Raw genomic sequence first — 23,815 nt, 5'->3', positions numbered from 1 at the left:
GGGGGAGGGTATGGGGGACTTTTGGGATAGCATTGGAAATGTAATTGAGGAAAATACGTAATAAAAAATATTAAAAAAAATAGAAATCAACAAGCTTAGTCTCAAAAACAAAAACCCAGAGTTGCTAATTTTGAAAAAGAAAAGAATAGAAAGAGTCACAAAAAAAAGGAACTGTACTATCTGCTGATGCTTTGGAGATAATATTTTCATTTCCTTTTAAAAATGTTTCATTTTAATTATTGCACATACACATATACATACATGCATACATACACACACACACACACACACACACACACACACACCATACCATACCACCTCAGTGATTAGGTAAATTCACTGTGGTGGTCTTGATTATTATGACAACATAAAACATATTCCCAGCTTTGATATTCATGGAACTATTTAATTTCACTTAATATCCAAGTCATATCCAATGGGAGCCCATCTTGGCTCCAAATCCATCCATGCCTTTTGTTCACGAACAAGAAGTGAACCCCTCAATATTCAGTCATCAGAAAACTTAGCAAAAACCCATGGTTACCCAACCAGTCAGGCAAGCAGATGCAATCAGATATCAATGAATGCTCTGAACACTAAGGCACAGTGAACCTCCCTGATCCCAGTCAGTGTACATGTTGTCACACAGGATAAGAAAAATATTTCATAGTGTGAGGTGTGTGTGTGTGTGTGTGTGTGTGCTTATATTGGACAATGCCCTTCCTACTTCTCTTGAGTAATTTTAGTCTATATCTTTGCACAAAAATGAGCTGCATTGTAAGTATCAAAGCACCAATGGGGTTGGTGGAACAGTATAAGTAAATTGTGAACAATGGAGAGTGGTTTGAGGAACCCTTCTCCTGATTGTAATAGGCATTGGCTCTTAGGTAATGTTGCTTCTAAGCATTGTGACTGACCAAAGCTCATCTCACACATTCCTTTTGAATGTGTTGAATGTGCTAATTTACATAATAGATATTTTTAGTATCTCCTAATATTTCAGTCTTGTGTATTAGAGAAACTTCCCACTATTCTATGGTACAGATAAATAAGGAAAATAATCAACAGAATTCAGATAACACCATTCTGTAATGAACCTCTTTTTTACTACTCTCTGAAGCTACAGAAATCAATCCAGGTAGGTAGACTAAGATCTGTGCTTCCTGTCATTAGAATTTCTCATGAATTGGATATTCATCACCAAGAAGTTTCCTTTACTTCTGTAACAGTCTTTGCTGCCTTTCATTTCTTTCTCTCTCCACCAAAACATCTGTGATCAAAGTCAGTATTATCATTCCAACCAGTAAACTATCTCCAGACTGCCTTCTGGACATACACAGCTCAGGGTTTTCATAGTTGTTGCAATTATTTATTTTTAAAACACGTGTTCCTGCTGGAGAGATGTCTCCATGCTGTGAAGAGCAAGTACTGTTCAAAATCAATTCTCAGCACTGACATCAGGCCTCTTCCACATCTAAACATCTGCCTGTAACCCCAGCTTCAGATGGTCTAGTGCCACCTTCTCCTGGCCTTCACGAGACCATGAATACTGCACTCAAAGGCACACATGTTCCCCCTCCCATACATAAAAGAGCCCTGTGAAACAATCACAAGCCATGTCACATTGCTTTTTATCTTTTAACAACTTCTGCTTAAATACTCACCATATATCCTGTTACTCTTAGAGAAAAGGCAGAAACAATGTTTATTTTCATTAAAAAAAAGTCTGATTAGGTCAACTGCTTACTATCAGTCCTACTTACTGATATCACTGTAACTTGAGCCAAACTTTCTCTGTCTCTGTCTTTTCCTCTATTCATACTGGTTGTTCTTCAATATTTCCTATTCACCCTAACCTTTCTCTCCAAGGCTGCTTTGGCCTTCATAGCTAAGCTTCATGTTTCTCTATGCTTCTTATTCATAAATGTTTCCTCGCTTGCCCTTTCACACTGTACAGTTTGCAATCGACACTACCCACTAGCATGAGATTTTTGGCTTTAGGTAGATCTAGGTGTCTGTACTTTTCATGGCACCATAGAGCCATTTTGAGTTGAGTAGGGATCAGAATAGACTTTGTTTAGATAATAATTATGGAGTAAGATGTTACCATATGACTCTTCGGGACTGATGACCAACCAGAATAAGCAGCTTGGAGATAAACCACTTACCAGAACTATCATAGCACTTAGGTGTTTTCTTGGTGGAAATGTCTTTTAAAAAAGAATCCTCAGTATCCATGTTAGCCATAGTGTTGACTCCTGATCTACAGTCATACAAACATTGCAAGGTATTCACCTCCTTTAACTTTATCTCAGTTACTTGGGGTTTGATATACCCTTTCTAGTCTTGTGTAGCCTCTAGGTTAATTGTCTGGGGTGCAAGGGGCAGGTAACTATTACTCCTGTAATATTTATGTAGTCAGAGTCCTTGTCTCAGGGTTTCTGTAGGTGAAGAGAAAAAGGAATGTATCCAGGTCCTGCCAGTCTGTTGTAGAGCATCACAGAAGAGAGATTCTGGTACCCCTTCCCTGACAGAGTTTACCTACAGAACCAGGCAGTTTTGGATATAAGGGAAGATTGTTTGGATGAGGCAAGAAATCTCAATGAGACTTTTAGCAGGGCTATATTGAACCACTGATAATTCTGTAAATGAAGTCTCATGTAGATGAGGTCCTTCTTTTTCTTTGTGTCCAATAAATCCTTTTTGGGGGCATTCTGGCTGCTTGTACAGTCATTGCTTTAATTATACATATGCTCTCAGAAAATTATTTAGTACACGAGAGAGGACCAATATATGTGGTGTTTCAAAAATCCATGCATATTATCACTAGACAAGCTTATACTGTATTTTCTGATAAGAGAAAAGTTACTGTATGCTTTAAATCCAAGGTAAACTATTATACATTTCTACTTTATTTGAACAAAACATTGCTTCAACTTATCATTTAAACATACCAAGTTTTCCATTTACCAAGAATTTGAAGAGATAATATCCAGTAATCAGAGATTACTAATCAGATTATTAATCAGGGATTATTAATATATACTTCATGTATATGAGTTGGTATTATTTGTTCACAGAATCACGTTTCATTAAAATTTTAGTAAATAATATATAATAATTATGCAAATATTGGATACAAATATTGGATACAGATATTCATTCTCTTGCATGCAGGTTTTGACCTCAGGAGTTATAAGTTCCGTTTGAATTTTTTATGAAAGGTAAACATAGATATAACCAATGCTATTATTGCTGACAGCGAATTTTCTTTTATTCTTATTATTTTTATTAGATATTTTCTTTATTTACATTTCAAATGTTATCCCCTTTCCTGGTTTCCCCACTGAAAACCCCCTATCCTATTCCTCCTCCTCCTGCTGCTATGAGGTGTTCCACCACCTACCTACCCACCCACTTCTGCCTACCAGTCCTGGCATTTCCTTACACTGAGGCATCCAGCCTTCATAGGACCAAGCCTCTCCTCCCACTGATGTCCAAAAAGTCCATAATCTGCTATATATGCAGCTGGAGCCATGGGTCACTCCATGTGTACTCTTTGGTTGGTGGTTTAGTCCCTGGGAGCTCTGGGGATCTGGTTGGTTGATATTGTTGTTCCTCCTATGGGGCTGCAAACCCCTTCAGCTCCTTCAGTCCTTGCTCTAACTCCTCCTCCATTGGAGACCCCCGTGCTCTGTCCAATGGTTGGCTGTGAGCATCCACCTCTGTATTTTTCAGGTTCTGGCAGAGCCTCTCAGGAGACAGTTATATCAGGCTCCTGTCAGCAAGCACTTCTTGACATCCACAACAGTGTCATGAAGCTCAAGAAGAAGAAAGACCAAAGTTTGGGTGCTTCAGTCCTTTTTAGAAGTGAGAACAAAATACCCATGGTTGGAGACATGGAGGCAAAGTGTGGAGAAGAGACTGAAGGAAAGGCCATCCAGAGACTGTCATACTTGGGGATCCATCCCGTATACAATTACGAAACCCACACAGTGAAATTTCTACATACCTTCAAGACACAGAACTTGTCATAAAATCAATAAGAGGTTGTACCATGTGACTCTAGCAAACTCCAAAACAAAGCCTTGAGTATAGTCCTCCTCAGTTTTAGGGAACCCCACTTCTAGAGGTATCCATCAGGCACCCCTGAAAAACTTGTTAAAACACAGATTGAGGAGCCTCTATCTACTGAAAGAAGCTGAGAATAGGGCTCAAGAATCAATGATTTTAATAAATTCCAAAGCATCACCAATGATATTGGTCTAAGATCGTAGGTGAGGATGAGAATCTGTATTGGACCATGGGTCTTATGGGCAACTGTCAGTATATGTTGAGTAAATTTTTAAACTCCAGAAGGGTGAGTTGCAGACATTGATGTACAGTAAGTGTTGTCCATTTACAGTGGTAGGTGCCAAGAACCACAGACAAAGCACTGTTCTCCTATCCCATTATTAACTTGCTACTAGACTCTTCTGCCAGGCTTATTTCATATGGGGTATTTATTAATAACTTTTATACATTTTAAAAACAATACCTGGAGGATGGACCTGGAGGGCATCATCTTGAGTGAAGTAACACAATCACAAAAGAACTCACACAATATGTATTCACTGATAAGTGGATATTAGCCCAAAACTTAGGATACCCAAGATTTAAGATACAATTTGCTAAACGCATGAAACTCAAGAAGAATGAAGACCAAAGTGTGGACACTGTGCACCTTCTTAGAATTGGGAACAAAACACCCAGGGAAGGAGTTACAGAGACAAAGTTCGTAGCGGTGATGAAAGGATGGACCATTTAGAGACTGCCGTATCCAGGGATCCATCCCATAATCAACTTCTAAACGCTGACACCATTGCATGCACTAGCAAGATTTTGCTGAAAGGACCCAAATATAGCTGTCTCTTGTGAGACGATGCCGGGGCCTAGCAAACACAGGAGTGGATGTTCACAGTCAGCTATTGGATGTATCACAGGGCTCCCAATGGAGAAGCTAGAGAAAGTACCCAAGGAGCTAAAGGGATCTGCAACCCCTGCTTGTGGACGTTGTACATCGTGGTGCGGAGCCTAGTGCGCACCACGATGTACAACGTCCACAAGCAGAATTACCTAATTAAAAAAACAAAAAAACAAAAATACAAAACAAAAAACAAAACAAAAAAAAACAATACCATTGTGACGTTTGAAAACCGAGTGCTTTTGTTGTACTCCCGGTCTGTTCCAGTGATGGTAAGTTGCCTCCCCTCCTCCTCCTAATTATTAAAACTCAGCTTGCTGTTAGCAATTAGATAAACTTCTATAGTCAGTAATTAAGATGTGTGAAAAAAGACAGTGTATAGGGTGCTTGCATATTTTATTTGTACTTTTGTTTCCATGGGTGTTTTAAGCAACTGCACTTAAGAGAATAAGCTAAAATACCTTAAAGTAGGGTTATGTCTTGCAGTGTAGGTAAGTTCTCTGCTGAGTGACAGAGACACCTTTAGATGAAAAATCCAACTGAATTAAAAGGGTTTCTCATAGTCAGTGTTTACCGTGATTGACTCTAAGGTTAAGGAGCTTACATGTAGCAGTCTCAGATCTTCTGTGTGGATTAGGTTTTACTGTCAGTATGCATGTAAATTTTGGGTAGAGTCCCAGTTTTTCTTCAAAGGACTTGAATTATGGGCAGCACCCAGTATTTGGTTAGACATACACAGCAATCTATTGAGTCTATGCATGCATTTTAACAAGATCTTTGGATGCTGGTGTGAACATTAAAATTTGAGAAGCAATGCCTTAAATTATTCATTGATTGCTAAGGCCTGGGACTTCAATAGTGGGAAAGTGTAGAATTTACTGAGTTGGAGTCTCTTTGCATTTTTTCTGAGGCTTTATTTCTCATTTCATGGGGAGACTGTGACTTTAAGTTGAAAAAATGTTCTCTCTCTCTCCTTTCCTTTCTTCCTTTCTATTTTCTTTCTCTCTTTCTTCCCTTTCTTCCTTTCTTTCTTTCTTTCTTTCTTTCTTTCTTTCTTTCTTTCTTTCTTTCTTTCTTTCTTTCTTTCTTTCTTTCTCTCTCTCTCTCTCNTCTCTCTCTCTCTCTCTCTCTCTCTCTCTCTCTCTCTCTTTCTTTCTTTCTTCTCATCTTTTCTTCTGCAGAAACCATATGGGGCAATTTATGATAGTGGAAAAATACACTAATTGTAACTCCCCTCTATTTTACATACTGTTTTTAAAAATGGGTGGTCTGTTTATATTAATCCAAGGAGTGTGTTAGATGGTGAAGATATAACAGATGTTGGGGAGTGTATAACAGTTCTCATATGGTCTAAAAATATTAAGGATTGTAAATGACTGGCAGCCCTTCCATAGATGAATTGTACAGAATTCTATTTATCTGTGTGGTTTCCAGATAATTCTAATGTTCATAATATTCCTTTTGAAATCCCTGTGGTCTGACCATTTAACACTTTGGACTGAGATAAATCTTTGGGAGGTTCCTATTTCCAGTTTAATTACTCTTTTAACTTTGGTTGAGGCCAGATGATGGTGTGAGTTAAAGGCAAACACATATGTCTGCTGTCTGAGCTTCCAGATCTAGTCCTCCTATAGCCAAGAAGAAGCTACAAATACCTTCTGAAAAAGGCAAGGAAGCATATATTTTCCTTCGTTATATCAAAATCTGGAATCATTGTTCATTCCCAAACACATGATACTATAAGTTGCAATTCTGGATCAGGTAGCAGCAGATCCCAGATATTAATAATTTCATAATATATTTTGTTTATTTGAGACAGGGACTATGTAGCTCTGGTTTTCCTGGAACTTACTATGTAGAGCAGCATGCTGCAAACCTATAGAGATACCTTTGTCTCTCTACCTTTACTTCCAGCATCCTGGGATTAAAGATGTATGCCAACATACCTGGTATAATTTCTTGAGCACTGCAGGAAAGGGTAAAATAAGGCTTTATATATACTGCTTTTCTAGGGTTTTATTTTCCACAATTGCCTTGTTCTCTCTCTAGTACAGAACCAGCTGGAAAATAAAGGGTTTTCTTTTTTCTCTCTCTCTCTCCAGTTTTTTAACAGGGGCCATCTCTGAGATGAGGACTGATATCTCATTCCATAATCTGGGGTTTCTTTTTTCCTTACTATTCACATCCATGCCAGCTGTCCTTAGAATGCCACAAGACTACTCAGTGTCTTCTCTTGCTGACAATACTTGGCAGATGTGTGGGATTTGATGTCTCAGAAATGCTTTTCATCAGTGCAAAAATGGCATTTCTTGGTGGCTGTCATCCTTGTACAATGGTTGATGTATAATGATTTATCATGTTTAATCAGAAATCGCAACTTGCTTCCAAATGAAAGGAACAAAGCAGACATTACAGAAAATTTATGACTAAATCTATTTACTATTTATGAACAATGTAAAAGCTTCCTATTCTTCAAAGAGCAACTGTAAAGCTTGAAAACAATCCTCTAGCTGCTTAAGATTCCAGTTCCTTAGCTTAAAGCTTAATGTAGAATCTTTCTGTTTGAAGATCTGCTTTTTAAATAGAGGAACTTTCTGTAGGTGTCTCACATTGCAGAGCACACTGTGGACATGATGATGCTCTCAGATGTTCCTTGCTTTTGTTTAGAGGCTAGTTCTTTTAACTCTAGTTTACAACAGTCCAGATGTCAACAAGGCTTCAGGAAGGTTGTTTTGGAAATGTTTTGGAGAGATTTGTTTCTGGAATTGAAGGATATCTATGAAATAGCAAGGGGTGTAAAGGTGTAGCTTTGTAAACAAACAAACCAAAATTTTATTTTCTTATCTTCCCACATAGGCACACCTTCTCCCAAAGCCATGAGCGTTTCTCTTTAATGACACTAGAAAAGGGGCACTAACAATGGGAAGTTGGCCATGTATCTATCTAACCATATCCTGAAACCTTATCTGGTCTCAGATCATCTAGACTTAAAAGAATCCATTGACAGTGTATTTGCATCCCCTTGTTAGCAGGAGACAAAGATAAAAGAAGATGTTTATCCCAGAGCAATACCATGTCTCAGTCCACAACCTTGCATCTGGCCTTTGGTTGGCTAGCTGGACAGAGGCATACGTTATAACTTCAGAACTCAGCTAGTTTTCCCTAGACAATTAGGTTTCTATTTTAAAAGAAATCCATTTCTGGAGTGATCAAGTTGACTAGAACCTTAGAACTGTACCTGATTCTAAATATTCAAGGTAGTTTGTAAGGTGGCTTTTAAAAATCTTCCCAATCCATCCATTTGCCTGAAAGACTCAGGATGTCCTCGTTCTTAATAGTTGAATAGTATTCCATTGTGTAAATGAACCACAATTTCTCTATCCATTTTTCTGTCGTGGCACATCTAAGTTGTTTCCAGCTTCTGGCTATCACAAATAAGGCCACTACGAACATAATGGAACACATGCCCCTGTGGCATTGTTGGGGCATCTTTTGGGTATATTCCCAAGAGTAGTCTAGCTGGGTCTTCAGGTAGATCTATTTCCAATTTTCTGAGGAACATCCAGATTGATTACCAGAGTGGTTGTACCAGTTTGCAATCCCACCAGCAATGGAGGAGTGTTATTCTTTCTCCAAATCTTCTCCAACATTTGTTGGCACCTGAGGTTTTGATCTTAGCCATTCTGATTGGTGTAGGTTAGAGTCTTTGGATCATTTGGATTTGCATTTCTCTGATCACTAAGGACTTTGAACATTTCTTAAGGTGCTTCTTAGCCATTCGAGATTCCTCAGTTGTGAATTCACAGTTTAGTTCTATACCCCATTTTTGATTGGGTTGTTTGGTTTTTTGGTGATTATCTTTTTAAGTTCTTTATATATTTTGGATATTAGCCCTCTATCAGATGTGGGGTTAGTGAAGATAATTTCCCCATCTGTGGGTTGCCAACTTGTCTTATTGAGTATGTCCTTTGCCTTACATAAGCTTTCCAGTTTCATGAGGTCCCATTTATCAATTTTTGATCTTAGAGCTTGAGCCATTGGAGTTCTGTTTAGGAAATTTCTGCCTGTGCCAATGAGTTCATAGCTCTTTCCCACTTTCTCTTCTGTTAGATTCAGTGTATTTGGTTTTATGTTGAGGTCCCTGATCCCAACAAGCACCTGAAAGAGTCTGATGCAGATATTTGCACCCAACCAATAGACAGAAGCAGCTGGCCCCTGTTAATGAATTAGGGAATGCTGAAAGAAGCTGAGGAGAAGGGTGATCCTGTATGAGGACCAGCAGTCTCAATCTGGACCCCCGACATCTCTCAAGCACTGGACCACCAAACAGACAGCATGCACCAGCTGATATGAGGCCCCCAACACACATACAGTAGATGATTTCCGGGTCTGTGTCATTCAGAGATGATGCACCTAACCCTCAAGGGACTGGAGGTCCCAGGGAGTTTAGAGGTCAGGTGGGGTTGGGGTGGGGTGGGGGCATCCACATGGAGACAGGGTGGGGTGGGAGGAGGTGTGGGATGTGGAGCAGACAGGGGGTGGATGGTGGGCAGGGAAATGGAATATGGAGTGTAGAAAATAAATTAAAAATAAAGTTAAATTAAAAAAGAATCTTTCTAATCCTTCTAGTGACACCTTAAAGAAAGCACTGCTGAGTAAAGATAGGCATCCAATGAAGAAGCAGCTGGATTTTGAAGAACAGGTTGAGTTGAATGATTTATTCACTGTCAAACCACCACCTGTGGTACACTATTTAGTATGATCAATTTAAATTGTAAACTTTTTATAGATTAAAAATTCAGAACTCTATATTTATAAAAGCAATGTCTATTGAAGAACATTTAGAAGGCAAATGGAACTTTCCCCTTTTGATAAGAAAGCCATACTAAAAGCATATACCCTCGCTTTGATTGCTCTTGGTTTGGTTTGATTTTGTTTTTGTTTTCTGAGTACAGGCATGGCAGGCATGAGCATTTTACTTGTTTCCAGCTCCAGAAAGTTTTTTTTTTTTTTTTTTTTTAAAGAAATCAAACTATGTTTGGAGTGTGTGACTTCTTCCTGGGGTCGGGGGAACACTGAGTGGAACAGTTGCCATTTTATGTTTTATTTCCTTTTTGTTGTTTTTATTGAAGATTTATTTTATTTTTGTATTTGTGTGTGTGTGTGTGTGTGTGTGTGTGTGNGCGNGNGCNNGTGTGTGTGTGTGTGTGTGTGTGTTTGACATGCATGCTGGCTCTGGCAGGACCAGAGGAAGATATTAGATTCCCTGGTGCTCAAATTACAGGCAGCTGTAAACTGCAGGATGTAGATGCTAGGGACTGAATTCAAGTTGTTTAACCCATCTCTCCAGCCCCTGGGATTTTCCTTCCTAGGAAGTGTCATTTGCCACCCTCGGCTCCAGGAATAATAAAAGTTTAAGATTCCCTTATTTCCTAAGGTAGGAACTCAACTGTGTGTGTAGCTGCTCTCAGAAAACTCTGCTTGCCTCAGCAATTTATCATTTTCAGTGCTTTTTATTTGTTAAACTCTGAGTGGCACCCTTCTGGCCGAACTCACACAGCCTTTAGAATAGAATTGCAGTATATTCACAGTTGAGTTTTAGTACACTTTTTCTGGTTCTTTCTAGCCTTAATATATGTTACCTATGTGGCTCCTAACTGGAAAGAAGGATTAAGAAATGACCAAAAAATATTTGCAACTTTAAGAGATGTGTGTGTGTTTAAATGGTCACAACTGCATGGTAAAGAAGCTATAGGCATCCAGGAGAGACAGGCCAATAATACTGCTGAATATTCTACAATTCACAGGATGGTCCTTGGCAAAGTATGGCCCAACCTGAACTGGCAGTAGCACTGGGGTTGAGAAGGTTGAAACATGAGCATTCCTCAAGCCAGACTTTTAACTTTCACTGGAAGGCAATCTGTTGGTTAGAAGCCTGTGGGCCGGCCCATAGTGTGGGACTTATCTCTAAAATCTCCTGCTTAACAGTGATGTGACTTTGGACTGTTAATGAGCATCTGTATCTTGAGTTTCTGACCTGCCTTCTGAGCCAAAGTTACCTCTTAAGGTTATACAAATAACTGGGTCAATTAGAACTAAGGGCATGGCACAGAAGATGCTGGACAGGTTAACTGTTCCAGATGTACATCCCAGTTCCAAGAATGGATGCTATGACATCACTGAGGTAATCTCCCAGCCTGGAGCACCCTCCTCTAGACTGCCTCTTTTTCTATATCATAATTAAATTATCCTATCCATGGTCCCCTCCTTTTCCCCTCTCTTAACATGAATTAGTATATACCAGTGTCTGGCTAATAGTTTGCCCTTCTTCTTGAGATTGTAAAGTCCTTAGAGACAGAATATACTACCTCATCCTTATACCCAGAGTCCTGAACACTACCTGAATTACGTCAGTTCATTTGGAGCCAATGAGACATGTGTCCCTTGCTAAGAATAGTAGAGGCCACATCTCTTCAGTGTGGCTCACAATAATGATATTGTTTGCAAATATGAAGTCTATTTTTAAGTGAAGTCTATGTGGTTCCGTTATAAACCATGCTACAAGGGCAGAGTCTATCAAATAGCTTCTCTGAAAGAGAAGTCCAAGCAATAGGCTTGGCTAGTGTTTTTCCTCCTACCTCAGCACATGAGCATGTCTGGCCATAGCTTTCTGGTCTTGAGACAAGATAATGCATGGAATGTTACTTAAGACTAATAATTCACTTCTCTTTGTGTAGTCTTCTATCTCCAGCCTCTATCCTGACTTGACCTGCCTCCATACCCCTAGGTAAGTTGGCACAAATGGCTACCCACTGTCAGTGTTTGTCTGTGGGTAGAAGAAACGACTGTTTCCAGACTACACTCTGAAACTGAGTCCTCGATAATGAAGGATTTGTTGTTGCTATTCTCTCCTTGGTGTAGAATTAACTTGTCAGCTCAAAGATCTTGCAGTTCTTTAATAAGGATACACTGGGGTATAATGAGGTGAGAATGAGTTTGAAACTCTGTGTGTCTCTAATTCCTGGCTTGTTCCTTAACCTCCATGAACTTAAATTGTACTTTTGTAAGTGTGGATAATACCAGCTCCTCCAGCCTGATGCTCTTATGAAATGATGCTACATAAATAAGTAAATAAGAAAAAGGGCATGGAATGGAACATGAGGGCAAGTGCTTATAACGAAAATATGGTGGGCTTTGCTTTTCATCTTCTTCTCCCAGAATGATGTGTGTATATATATATAATTTTTGTGTGGAGATATGTGTGTGTGTGTATGCACACATGTGCACACTTGTGAGTTGGTGCGTGTGTGTGTGTATGTGCTTGCACATGCCTTCATGTATAGAAATATGGTTTTTATGTTGCATGACACTTACATGGAAGTCAGAGGACAGTGTGGGTTTTGGTTCTTGCCTTGTTCCCTGTTTGGTGGTAGGGTCTCTGTTGTTTTCTATGGTGAACACCCTCAAGCTCCCAAGGATTCTCCTTTCTCCACCTCCCAGCTCTCTGTAGGAGATCTGGGATGATCTATACCCATGCTACACTTCATACTTTTACATTAAAATCTAAGAATTGCAAATTTTCTCAGCAAATGATTTTATGCACTGAGCCAACTCCCCAATCTTGTTTTGCTGACAAGATCTCTCTGTCTCTCCATCTCCCTCTCTCTCTCTCTCTCTCTCTCTCTCTCTCTCTCTCTCTCTCTCTCTCTCTCCCCCCCTCTGTGTGTGTGTGTGTGTGTGTGTGATTATTTTTCTGAATGTTCATAGAAACAAGTAGCAAAGCACTTGCCAGACAGTGATTACAAAGTTAATCATTCACAGGACAACTAACGTATCCCCATTGGCTTTGGAAAGAAAGTTCAAAACCTCCTCCAGCTAGTATCAGAATCCCCAAGATGACCAACAATGGGACAAGTAGGTGTAGAAACACTTCACACACTTGGGGAAAGTCTGTTCTCAACGCTGAGTATCTAAGCTGATCGTGTTGATGATAAGCAGTGGAAATCAAGATTAAATTATATATGGCTACCACTGTTGTGGTACAGCCTTCCTAGTACATATCTAGAACTACAGAAAATCATCAATTACAGAGCACTGTGAACAACTTAGAGACAGAGTTGAGGAAAACTTCCCAGCTGAGAGAGAGCCACTTCTGACCAGCATATTTTACTGCTGTTAGTTTATAGTATACCACTCATCATAATCCATATTACTAGAGGCTGTAGAAGAAATGTATCCATGCACTTTCAGATAAAGTCCATTGAGGCTTTTTATAAAAAGTCTAGAATCACAATACATATCTGTAGCTCTCTTGTAAAGCAATTTTTCACCCAATAGTTTTCTTTGTCTAATGCATGGATCCATGCTGTCTTACATGTGCCAATGGAATGTTTTATGCAAAAATGTGCTCTGTGTGCCTAATGAGCACTTGAGTATAACTAGTTGAAGTAAAGAATCCAATGCTTAATTTTATTTCATGCTAAATAATTTAAATTTCAATAGGCATGTATAGCTGATGGCTACTATGTAAACTGACTATTATAACTCAATTGATGATAGTCATACAAGAAGTATTTCATTTTACAAGCAAATGGACAGAACTAGAAAATACTCATCCTGAGTGAGGTAATCCAGACCCAGAAAGGGAAATAAGGTATGTACTCAGTTATAAGTGGATATTATCCATTAAATAAATGATAGCCAAGCTACAGTCTCAGAGAGGCTAGGTAAAGAGGAGGGCTTTGGGGAGGAAACATGGATTTCCTGGAGAAGAAGAAATAGAGTAGATTTGTCAGGTGGTCTGGGAGTAGGTGGAAATGAGAGTGTAAGGGATCTTGTGTTGGGGGAGGTGGGATGGAGGGAGAGAATGTGATAAGAGATGGATGTAATTGGTGTCATTTGGGGGATGGTGTGGAAAGCGAGTGCAGTGGAAATTCCTGGAATCTATGAGGGCTATCCTAGGAGAACTTCTAGTAATGGGGGATATAGAATCTGAATTGGCTATGTCTTATAGTCAGGTAAGGCTCCCCATGGCAGGACTGGGTTATATTCTACTGAATTATTGGTCGAGGGGGTCCCTTGAAGATAGCCTAATATCAGAGGCTGATGCTAGTACAAGGGCTCCTCTCTACAAACTGAAAGCCAGGCTCTACTGCCAAGGACAACCACACTGCTTATTGCAAATGGAGAAATTATGATTGTGCCTGGCTGGAGCCTTTATGACAATGCTCTAGTCTCTTTGGTGCAGGAAAGTACTCTGTAGGCTTCTAAAAGAAAAACATGGACCTTGACCTGCAATCTGTCCTGCCTACAGGATATCTGGAGTGATATTGGTGCAGAATATGTGGGAATGGCAAACCCAATCTGATTTAATTTGAGGCCTACACAATGAGAGGAAGCCATGACCACCATTGCTTGTTTTGTTTTGTTTTGTTTGTTTTTGTTTTTGTTTTTCGAGACAGGGTTTCTCTGTGCAGCCCTGGCTGTCCTGGAACTCACTTTGTAGACCAGGCTGGCCTTGAACTCAGAAATTCACCTGCCTCTGCCTCCCGAGTGCTGGGATTAAAGGCGTGCACCACCACGCCCGGCTGACCACCATTATTTTAATGGTCATGAAGAACCAAACACAACTGACAAAAAACAAAACAAACAAAAAACTCAATGAAATGATTTGTTGTGACTTTGCTATTCCAATAATGTCTTGTTCAACTATAATAAAAGAGGCCTCCTCCACTAGCAGCTTGGAATGGATACAGAGACCCACTGCTAGACATTATGCAGAGAGAAATCTAAGTTGGAGTTCTCCATTGTGTCCCTCTACTTAGAGCTTAGGGAGATGCTCAGAAGAATGGGAAGAAAGATTTTCTGAGTCAATGGGGATGGAGGATTGGGAGAACATAGACTACTGAATCAACCAAGCAGGGTGCATGTGGGCTCACAGAAACTGAAACTGCAAAACTGGGCCCACATCAGTCTGCACCAGGTCTTTCGCATATCTGTTATGGCTAGTAGCTTGTTTTGGTTTGTGTGTTTGCTTTGTAGGACTCCTAACTGAGGGAGTGGGTTGGTCTTTGACTCATTTGCCTGTTCCTGGGACTCCTTTCCTCTTTGTTGAATTGTCCTGTCCAGCCTTAGTTGAGGACATTTCCCTTGTCTCATGGTATTTTGTTTTGTCCTGTTTGGTTATTGTCTCTCAGGGAGAGTGGGTGGTAGTGGATCCTGCAGAGGCGGTAGATGAGGGAAATCTGGAAGGAACAGAGGGAGGGGAATAAACTGTGGTCAAGATATATTGTAGGGTAGAAGAATAGATTTTCAATAAAAAGAAAAGGATTGTATAGAAAATTATTTGACATGTTATTTTATACTGAGCTCAGCACTTAATGTGATGAACTCAGTTAATCTCAACAACACCTAGGTTTCCTAGTTAGATCCTGTCCACTTGGAAGATGAGATCACTCATATCACTATCTAGAGGAGGGGTGTTCAACCTTTTGACACAATGATATGTTTTTATCTACACATGTGTTGAGCTACATTCCCAGCTATCTCAGGATGCATGGGAACTCTGGATTCAGCAGCAATGGGACTGACACTGAAGAGTCAAACTGTTCTTCTAAGGATGAAAGCTTATGCAGTAACAAGTCTGGTCACTGCAGATTGCCCTGATCATTTTCACTGCCTGTGTGAGGCAAGAGTGTAAAGACCCTGTAAAAAATTTAAAATATGGAATCTCTTTGAGGATGCTGGGTCTTTAATGTATAGGGTTCTCTCTTGAGTCTTTTGAAATGATCTCTTGAAGACCTGCCAGTTCACTTTGTTTGCTGAAGTCACTCTGGCCCACTTAGGGGAGAGACAAAAAAAAAAAAAGACACACTGATATAGCCTATTTCTGGGTGTTGTCATGGAGACGAGGCCTTAAATAATGGTGCATTTCTTCCCCAGTCATAAAACAAGCAAACAGCTTCATTTTTATTTTGTCTGAAGCAGCAGCAGTCTGAAGGGCCTGATGAGAGGGCCTTGGCACAGTTTCTCATGGTGCCAATGGGGGATCTAGAGTGACTTCCAGGGGATATGGTAGGTGCCACTTGTGTAACACCTCCAAACTGTTCCATACTGTATTCTTTTAATATCTTGGAAAGCCCTCAGGTGTAGATTTTAATGGTATCACATCACTGTTGAATAGCACGTGCTGGTTACAAGAATTCAGGGGTGACAAGTTTTCTTCTAAATTTGACAGAGATAAGAATCAACAAACCAGCTTTGTCAATCTCTTCAATGCTCAAGTGAGTAAAGATTAGAGGAAGAAATGGTTAAAATTCCACTTTTGAGTGATTTCAGAAGATCTCTTTATGGCCAGTCTTCTACCCTAAATAGGGTTTGTATAATCGATCTTTGATATTTCCTTAAACAGCTGAGGTACAAGCAGGTATCGCTAATTTAATAGAAACATCACTGCCATGGTCTCAGTTGGAATAAATTTGTGCCTAAAGTCAGAAAACATGGGCTGAATTGTGAAACGTAATGAAAACTGATTGTGTTTAAATGCAGTTTCCCAGATAGCTCATTCATGAGCTCACTGAGGCTTTGGCTTTAAGGAACCATTGCTGCAGAATGAATCAATACTAAGTAGGTTGAAGACAGGTCATGTGGTTTATTGATATTTCCATCTGAAAATCTCACAGGTTTTTTTCCAGACAAAAATCAGATGCAAGAGGATTGTTTGACACAAACTTATGGGAGTGTTACAAAAAGAAGATGCAGACAAAACAGCCAATAGGGGAGTGAGCAAGTTGCAGTATCCTTCATTCTTTCCTAGAACAGAAAGAGAAAATCCCAGTTAATTTGAGGAGATAGACTAAAACTAAGAGTGAACTTTTGCCAAGCTACTGGGCTGCCCATCCAGTCTGAAGTGCTTCATCATTACTTAGCCCTTAACACTACCATATAAAATAATGTATTGTTACCAATGAGCAGTAGTACACTGAGGTCGTCTTTCTAAAGAGTCACATTGTCTCCCTGACATAAAGGATAATGATGGACACACTGGTGGTCTATTAGTTTTTAGTTTAGTTTAGTTTGTTTTGTTTTTGTCTTTCAGTAGGGTAGGAATTACTACTGAAGCTACTCTCCTTGATGACCTCTTCCATAATGTACTGAGAACTAAGTACACTGCAAGAGAGTGGCAGTCTTTGTGATGCATGTCAAGGGATAATAATAGATCTCTGTTATATGGATCTCACCCCCATTTGGGGGCATCCATGCTATTTATTCTTGAGTAAAGCTTTCAGATGACTTTGTCCTGTAATTCCTCTTATTCTTTTGGGATTTTTGAGAGCAAATTGCTAAATCACCCATGCCCAAGCTCATTTAAACTATTGGTTCTCTTTCATTCAAGAAATCCATTAATGTGCTGGGAAGAAAGGCTTTCTGGGAATACTTAAAATGCGGGCAGACACTTGCCTTGGCCATAGGCTTGACTGTGTGCCAGTGCAGATAGTCATTTGTAGCTGCATGTTACAGCTCAGGGCTGTTCTATACTTTAGCAAACCACAGAAAATTAAAATATAAAAGAAATTTGCAAAAATGACAAAAAATATTAAAAAAGGAAAAACAAGAAATAAAGAAAAGAGAAGAAAACAAAAGAAAAGAAAATGAAAGGGGGAATTATATTCCTTGAAAGGTAGTAGTTGTTTGCAAGCTATCTCTAGGAGGGATACAGTTTTCAGCTACACTGATGATAATGACAATGATCCTAGAAGCCAGTGGTGTGCGCGTGCATGTGCATGTGTGTGGGGCTTTGCTATTGTACAAAGCACATGGTAATGAATCTGTTGTAGGAATTACACTGCTGTATTCAAAGGAAGTCCTAGCGCCAGTCACCAATGCCAGCAAGATCCATCTCTGGGTTTAACCACCTTTGCTTATGCTCCCATGGCAGGTGTGACCATTTGAAGCGTAGGTGGAGTCTACTTTAACGGTACATAGGTGAAGACTGGTCATTTCAACTTAAAGCAGGCCATAATCAGCTCCAATGGACCAGCAAACCTAGCCCTATGCTCCTGGATGAATGATAATGAGTTGCCATAGGTGAAATACTCCTAGATCTAGAGGATTACCTTCTAAACGAAATTACTGTGCTGAACTATTTGGGTCATGAGAAGTACTAAAGATAAAGAAGAGGAAAGGAAGGAATGAGAGAGAAGGGGAAGAAGGAGTGGGGGACAAAGGAAGGGAAGAATAAGAGAAGCAAAGACAAGAGCTAGTCTCATTCATCTGTGGTCTTATTGTTGGATGATGGGTCTTGAGGTCCTGGAAAGGCAAGACCAACCACTCTACACTCAGCTAATAAGAACAAGAGATGATAGATGACACAGAAAGAAAAAAAATCAATCCACTCTTTTCAGATGTAGAGAATTCACCAGAAAAACCTCTGTCCTCAAGTCCCAAGGTTGATGTCTATGCTACCATTCAGTAACTAGTGTGTCTTGCATAGGACAGAGGTGGCCAATGAGTATTCACTGGGTATCATCCAATGCTCATCTTTAGGTTCTTGAATAGCAATAGTGACAGGAAGACCTGCCTAAGAGCCTGATTAGGTTTTGTTGCAAACTCCAGCAGTAAGGATAAAGTGCCAAAATTATTCTCATAACCATAACCAACATTACAGCTCCTATTATTTAATCATGTTAGGACTTTGTAGGGGAACATGAATGAGCCTGCTGCTCCTTATTAGATAAAAGGTTGAAACATATTCAAAGTAGCAGTGAAAATTTCTGGTTTTGTTAACTAATTTTGTTCTATATTGGCATACAAGGAGACCAAGTGTGTTTTCACTAGCAAAGATGAAAGGGTTCCGGCTCTGCTCTCTTATTATTCTGTCACTCAGGATGTATACCAGAACTATGATTCCTACTTAAAATGGCCTCTGGCTTGCCAGTGGACCTGGAATTGCCTGTTACAGTAAATCACATGCTGTGGTATATATATCAGGCAGTGTGAGTCTATGTATCCTGCAGCAGCTATGCACTGATAGCTTTTTTCTTTGTTGACTTCACCAAGACAGGAGACTCTTAATGATCCACCAGAAGACCACAATGACCTATCTATCTTGAGAAAAGAGTCTGCTTTATGTAGAGACAAAGTTTGCTGACTTCACTGGTAATCTACATGTCATTCCTCCAACTCTGATAGTTTGTGGTAGACAAAATAGAAAACCAGGGGACAGGGAGAAGGTTCACTTGATAAAGTGCTTGCTGTGTTAACACAAAGACCTAAATTAATTTCCTGAAATCCATGTGAAACCAATTGCTTTTAACCCAAGAGATGGAGGAGTGGAAACTATTGGATCCTTGGAGGTCGAAATATGACTAGCTGAAATGCTGAGCTCCAGGTTCCCTATGGTCGTTTGTCTCAGAGAGTCAGGTAAAAACCACGTGAGAAGAATAATCATTGGCTACCTCTGTCTTCCCTGTGCATGCACACATGTGTGTGCAAGCAAGTGAACACATCTGCAGGTGCACACCCAGAGGCACATATACACATAATTCAACAAAATATATAATCAAACCTAAAGAAATTTAGAAATAAAAGGGATAAAAGCTGAGGGAAATAAAGGAAAAAAAGAAACAAGAAGGAATTGAATGAAGATAGAGGGAAGAATAAAAAGGAAGGGTGGGAAGGAAAGAAGGGCGAGGACGAAGCCGAGCTCAGTGGTAGCTAAGGATGTCAGCAGCATGCCTTTACATATGACCTGCCTTTGCAGAGGAGGACTCTCCTATAAAGAATCCCAAGCTGTCACCATGGTGTCCCTTTAATGAAGCTTGTTTCTGTGGGAACCTGGGAATTACATTAAATGGGACTAATCCATGGTCTCAGAGATGAACAAGGCAGGCCACATAAGTGATTCTCCAACTGCTACCACAAAGATTACATTCCAAGTTTAGTTTTATTTATTCTTGGATGGAGAAAATGACAACACAGTCAAGGTGATGTCCAACACTTACCGATGTGAAGTAGTTGTTCACATTAAAACCATCTAAGGGTTTGGGTCAGCTAAGCAAGAACACCAGTGGGTGGGAAATTGCTCTATCACCCTCCTTGTACAAGTTGAGACCTTGGAGATGCTCTGAGAAAGGACAGATAGAAAAAAGGGATTCAAATCCAATCTTCAACTTGAAAAGGCAAAATAAATTATGTGAATATTCATGTAGATCACAAAGGAAATGATGATTACCTTTGATTCCAAGAGAAAGTTAATTTAAAATGTGTCCAAGCTTCAATTCAGAGAGAGAGAGAAAGAGAGAGAGAGAGAGAGAGAGAGAGAGAGAGAGAGAGAGAGAGAGAGAGAGAGAGAATCTGCAAAGGTGAGGTACATCTTTAGTAGTTAGAAACCAGAAAAGAATCATCAGTTGAATTTTGAGATGAGCCTTCCTCATAGCACTTGGATAGGAGAGAATTTTCAGAAATGAGCTGACCTTGGTTAAGAACACACATTTTTCTTTTTAAATTAAAATGACATTTGGTTCTAAAAGACAAAACTTGTCTTCAATGACTGTCTCTGGAAAAAAAAATAACCCACTCAGGTGATTAGAAAGCTACCAGTTATCCACCAAAGAAAACTCTAAAAACATTATATTTTAAACTTGATATATCTGTGTGAGCCTGAGTAAGTCTAAGTGTGCAGTATGCATGTGACAGTTCACAGTGACTAGAAATGGGTATTGGCCCCCTGAGCCAGAAGATGTATGTGGTTGTGAGTTACCATGTGGGTTCTAGGAAGTGAACCCATGTCCTCTGCCAGAGAAGAGATTGCTGTTAACCAATGAGCCACCTCACCATCTCAAAAGCATCGCCAGTGGGAACTGCCAAGTTCATATGTGATTGGAATGATAAATGGTGTAGTAATTTTTAGTCACAGAGGAGAGAGATAGACACAAACTTTGTTGATTTTGTATGTTGGCTTAGTGCATCAAAAGAAAGATTAACTTCATAAATGCAGACACAGTACTGATACCAATTTCAGGATTTTCACATTAAACCAGAACAAAAATTTGAAACCTGACCACAACATAAAAGTAGCCTTTCATTCTAATGACCTTGAGGGCTTTGTTTGTTTGTTTGTTTATTTATTTATTTATTTATCTATTTTTGTCTGTAACCCACCTGCTGAGTTACAGACTGAATATTTTCTCATTCATTCTTTTACCTGTCTATCCCTTAGCTGTATACTTAACAGGTTCTAGGTAAGGCTGAAACCCTGGAATTCACCAGTTTACTATACAAAAGTACAGAGATAAAGGAAACTCCAGCCCTCACAACATCACTCAGACTGCACCATGGATGTCATTCTCTAAGGCCACACATATCCATAACTGATAGAGCAGCATTGCAGAACTATTTCTAGTCTCTAAACATGCCCCATTATTTTTATCCTTCAAATTATTTGTGCAGAATCCTCCCTGTTTCAAGAGTGTATGCCACATTGCATACAGGATGGAACGTGGCGCTCTCCACCATTAGGTGAGCAACCAATATTCCTGTACTAAAAACCCACATCATCTGGAATTGAAATTGCTTACCTTAGCATTCTCCATCATGTGTGAACTCCCTGAAGGCCTTGTCCATTTCTGTCTCTCATTCATGTCACCTCATGGCTGGCTCAGGCTAAAGCTTCTGAGACATTCATTTGATTGTCCCCCCTTAACAGAAGTCCCCTGGGTTCATATATCTTGATGAGACAGAGCAGGGCAGTGGTTAAATGTACCCTGTGATGCAGTTTCCATGAAGTAATGGCATGTTATGTATAACTCTGCTAGTAAAAGTACTGGCTATGTGTGCTTTCATCTCATTGTTTAAGTGGGATGTGAGCTGCAGAGCTGAGGGGCAGTTATTAACTGGTTTCTGAGCATGTACTGAGAGATTGGTCCTGATGAGTGAGATTTATAGCTGCATTTATTTCTGAGGTGATTCTGTGTCAACAGTGGGGTAGCCTTATATTCTTTGCTGTGTTATACTTAGCGAGTGTTCTAAAGTAGATTTTAAATTGAAGTGGTCTCCTGTTTAAACTAGGGTACCACATTGAATGTTAAAGAGAAAGAATCTCAATCAGATGTAAAGCTTTGTATGGCAAAGTTCTTAAAAGCTTCAAGTACTAAAGAGCTCCCACATATTAATGATAAGAATCAAATGATTATTAAGATGTACTTATTTGTCACGTATGTATATATGTGTCATACCAATGAATTTACAGGTGTGCAAGTATGTGTGTGAGTGTGCATGTTTGGGCACCCACATGTGGAAACCAGAGTTTTATATCTATTGTCTTTCTTGATCATTTTTTTGTTTGTTTGTTTCTTTACTGAGTCAGGGTCTTTGGCTGTACCCAGAGCTTGTTAGCCAGATTGCTTTGAGGATCCCATATTTCCCCTCCCAACAGCTAAGACTGTAGGTGGTCTGTCACATCATAAGGAATTTGCTCAAGTACTAGTGATCCAAAGTTTATGCTTAGACAGCTAGTGATTTACCTACTGAGTCATCTTCCCAGGCCTTATTAACTTAAACAAATACAGTTCCATAAATTGTGATCTTAATACTATTAAAACTTGATTACATGCTCTGAAGAACAAAACTGTGTAAATATGTAAGTCAAGGTTATTATACCCATATATGTAAGGCGGGGATGACCCTAATGCTTTGTAATCGCACCAGCATCTTAGTATGATATTATGATACAGAAACAATATATTTCCTGGCCTGGGTATAGTATGGGATCAGTCTTTTTTTTCCTTTCTTCCTTCTTTAACTAGATTTAAAAAAAACTGGTGTTAGACTGATAGCACTTTGCACAGTTATAACATTTATAAACACAAAAATGAAAAGAGGAAGCCGTGTTGAGTTTGCTGACATCAGGCTGGGCATCTGCCAGAGAGGACACTTTTAAAACAGAACCCTTATATAAAACACATTTTCTAGCCATGTTATTTTCTTTCTGTCTGACTTTGTTTCCTTCCATCTTACAAGCAAAGGCCAGACAGACTTGCTTCATATGATCTGTCTTTGTTGGGAGAAAGTGGCTGAAGTGAGGTTTTAAAGGCAAATTAACACAAGAGTCACACTTACACCTGCGGTTTCTCTTTACCATTTCATCTCCCCGAATACCACCACACAGAAATGAATTCAAACATGGAATCCTGAGCCATTTCCCTGGTTGACCTCCAGATGTAGGTAGCTTTCATTGTTAAGGTGAACAGTTGGTGCGTAGTCTTTTAAAACCTTCGGCTTGGACCACTGTCAATTCCCAATTATTTTTGGAAGGAAATATATATATATTAACTGATCAGAAAAGAAAATCAAGTACAAATATTTCTAGTGTCTGTTGGACCATCAAAGAAAAACATGGGGGAAAAACACAGTAATGAGTGAACAAATGTGCCCTGATTGTGGCATGGAAAAAAAGAAAGACCAGTCTACATTCCATATCCTGTGATATGAGCTCTCTGCACACACTCTCAGAACCTCACTAATCAGAGTCTGGGAAGACAAATAAGCCAAGAACAAAGGTTGGTTTTGTTGCTAAGCATCTCATCCTAGCAGTATTTGTTTCTAAATTTGTAATTTGTATTACATTTGTGTGTGTGTATGTGTGTGTGTGTGTGTGTGTAGGTCACAGGACAACCTCAGAGACTCTGTTCTCCTACCAGGTAGATCTCAGGGTGTAATGGGGGTCATCAGTCTTGGCCGCAAGCTCCCTTCCCTGCTGAGCCAAAATGCACAGCTCTGGCAGTACTTTTTAACTGAAAGGTAAACGTCACAGTTTCCTATTTCTTCCTTTAAACCAAAAGACACCAACTGAGA

At 39.6% G+C, this 23,815-nt stretch overlaps 1 protein-coding gene across 5 annotated transcripts in view; it reads right to left on the bottom strand.

Annotated features, from left to right (window-relative positions):
• Grm7 (glutamate metabotropic receptor 7) overlaps window positions 1-23,815 on the bottom strand; it is an 867,793-nt gene that overhangs the window by 31,663 nt on the left and 812,315 nt on the right. For 2 of the 5 annotated variants that reach the window (XM_029478551.1, XM_029478554.1), the window contains exons 10-11: window positions 19,966-20,087; window positions 16,691-16,774 (exon numbers count right to left, since the gene is read on the bottom strand). The exons of 2 other annotated variants lie outside the window; for them this stretch is intronic. In XM_029478551.1, coding sequence (XP_029334411.1) covers window positions 20,011-20,087 — 77 coding nt within the window. In that variant the 3' untranslated portion in view covers window positions 16,691-16,774; window positions 19,966-20,010. Of the gene's footprint in view, window positions 1-16,690; window positions 16,775-19,965; window positions 20,088-23,815 lie in introns of those variants that run through there. One more of the 5 variants, XM_029478552.1, reaches the window with a different exon arrangement.

This window comes from Mus caroli, chromosome 6 (assembly GCF_900094665.2).
Source record: "Mus caroli chromosome 6, CAROLI_EIJ_v1.1, whole genome shotgun sequence".
Taxonomy (NCBI): domain Eukaryota; kingdom Metazoa; phylum Chordata; class Mammalia; order Rodentia; family Muridae; genus Mus; species Mus caroli.
Note: the sequence above shows the minus strand (reverse complement) of the source record. Positions and strands in the feature narration are given on the sequence as shown.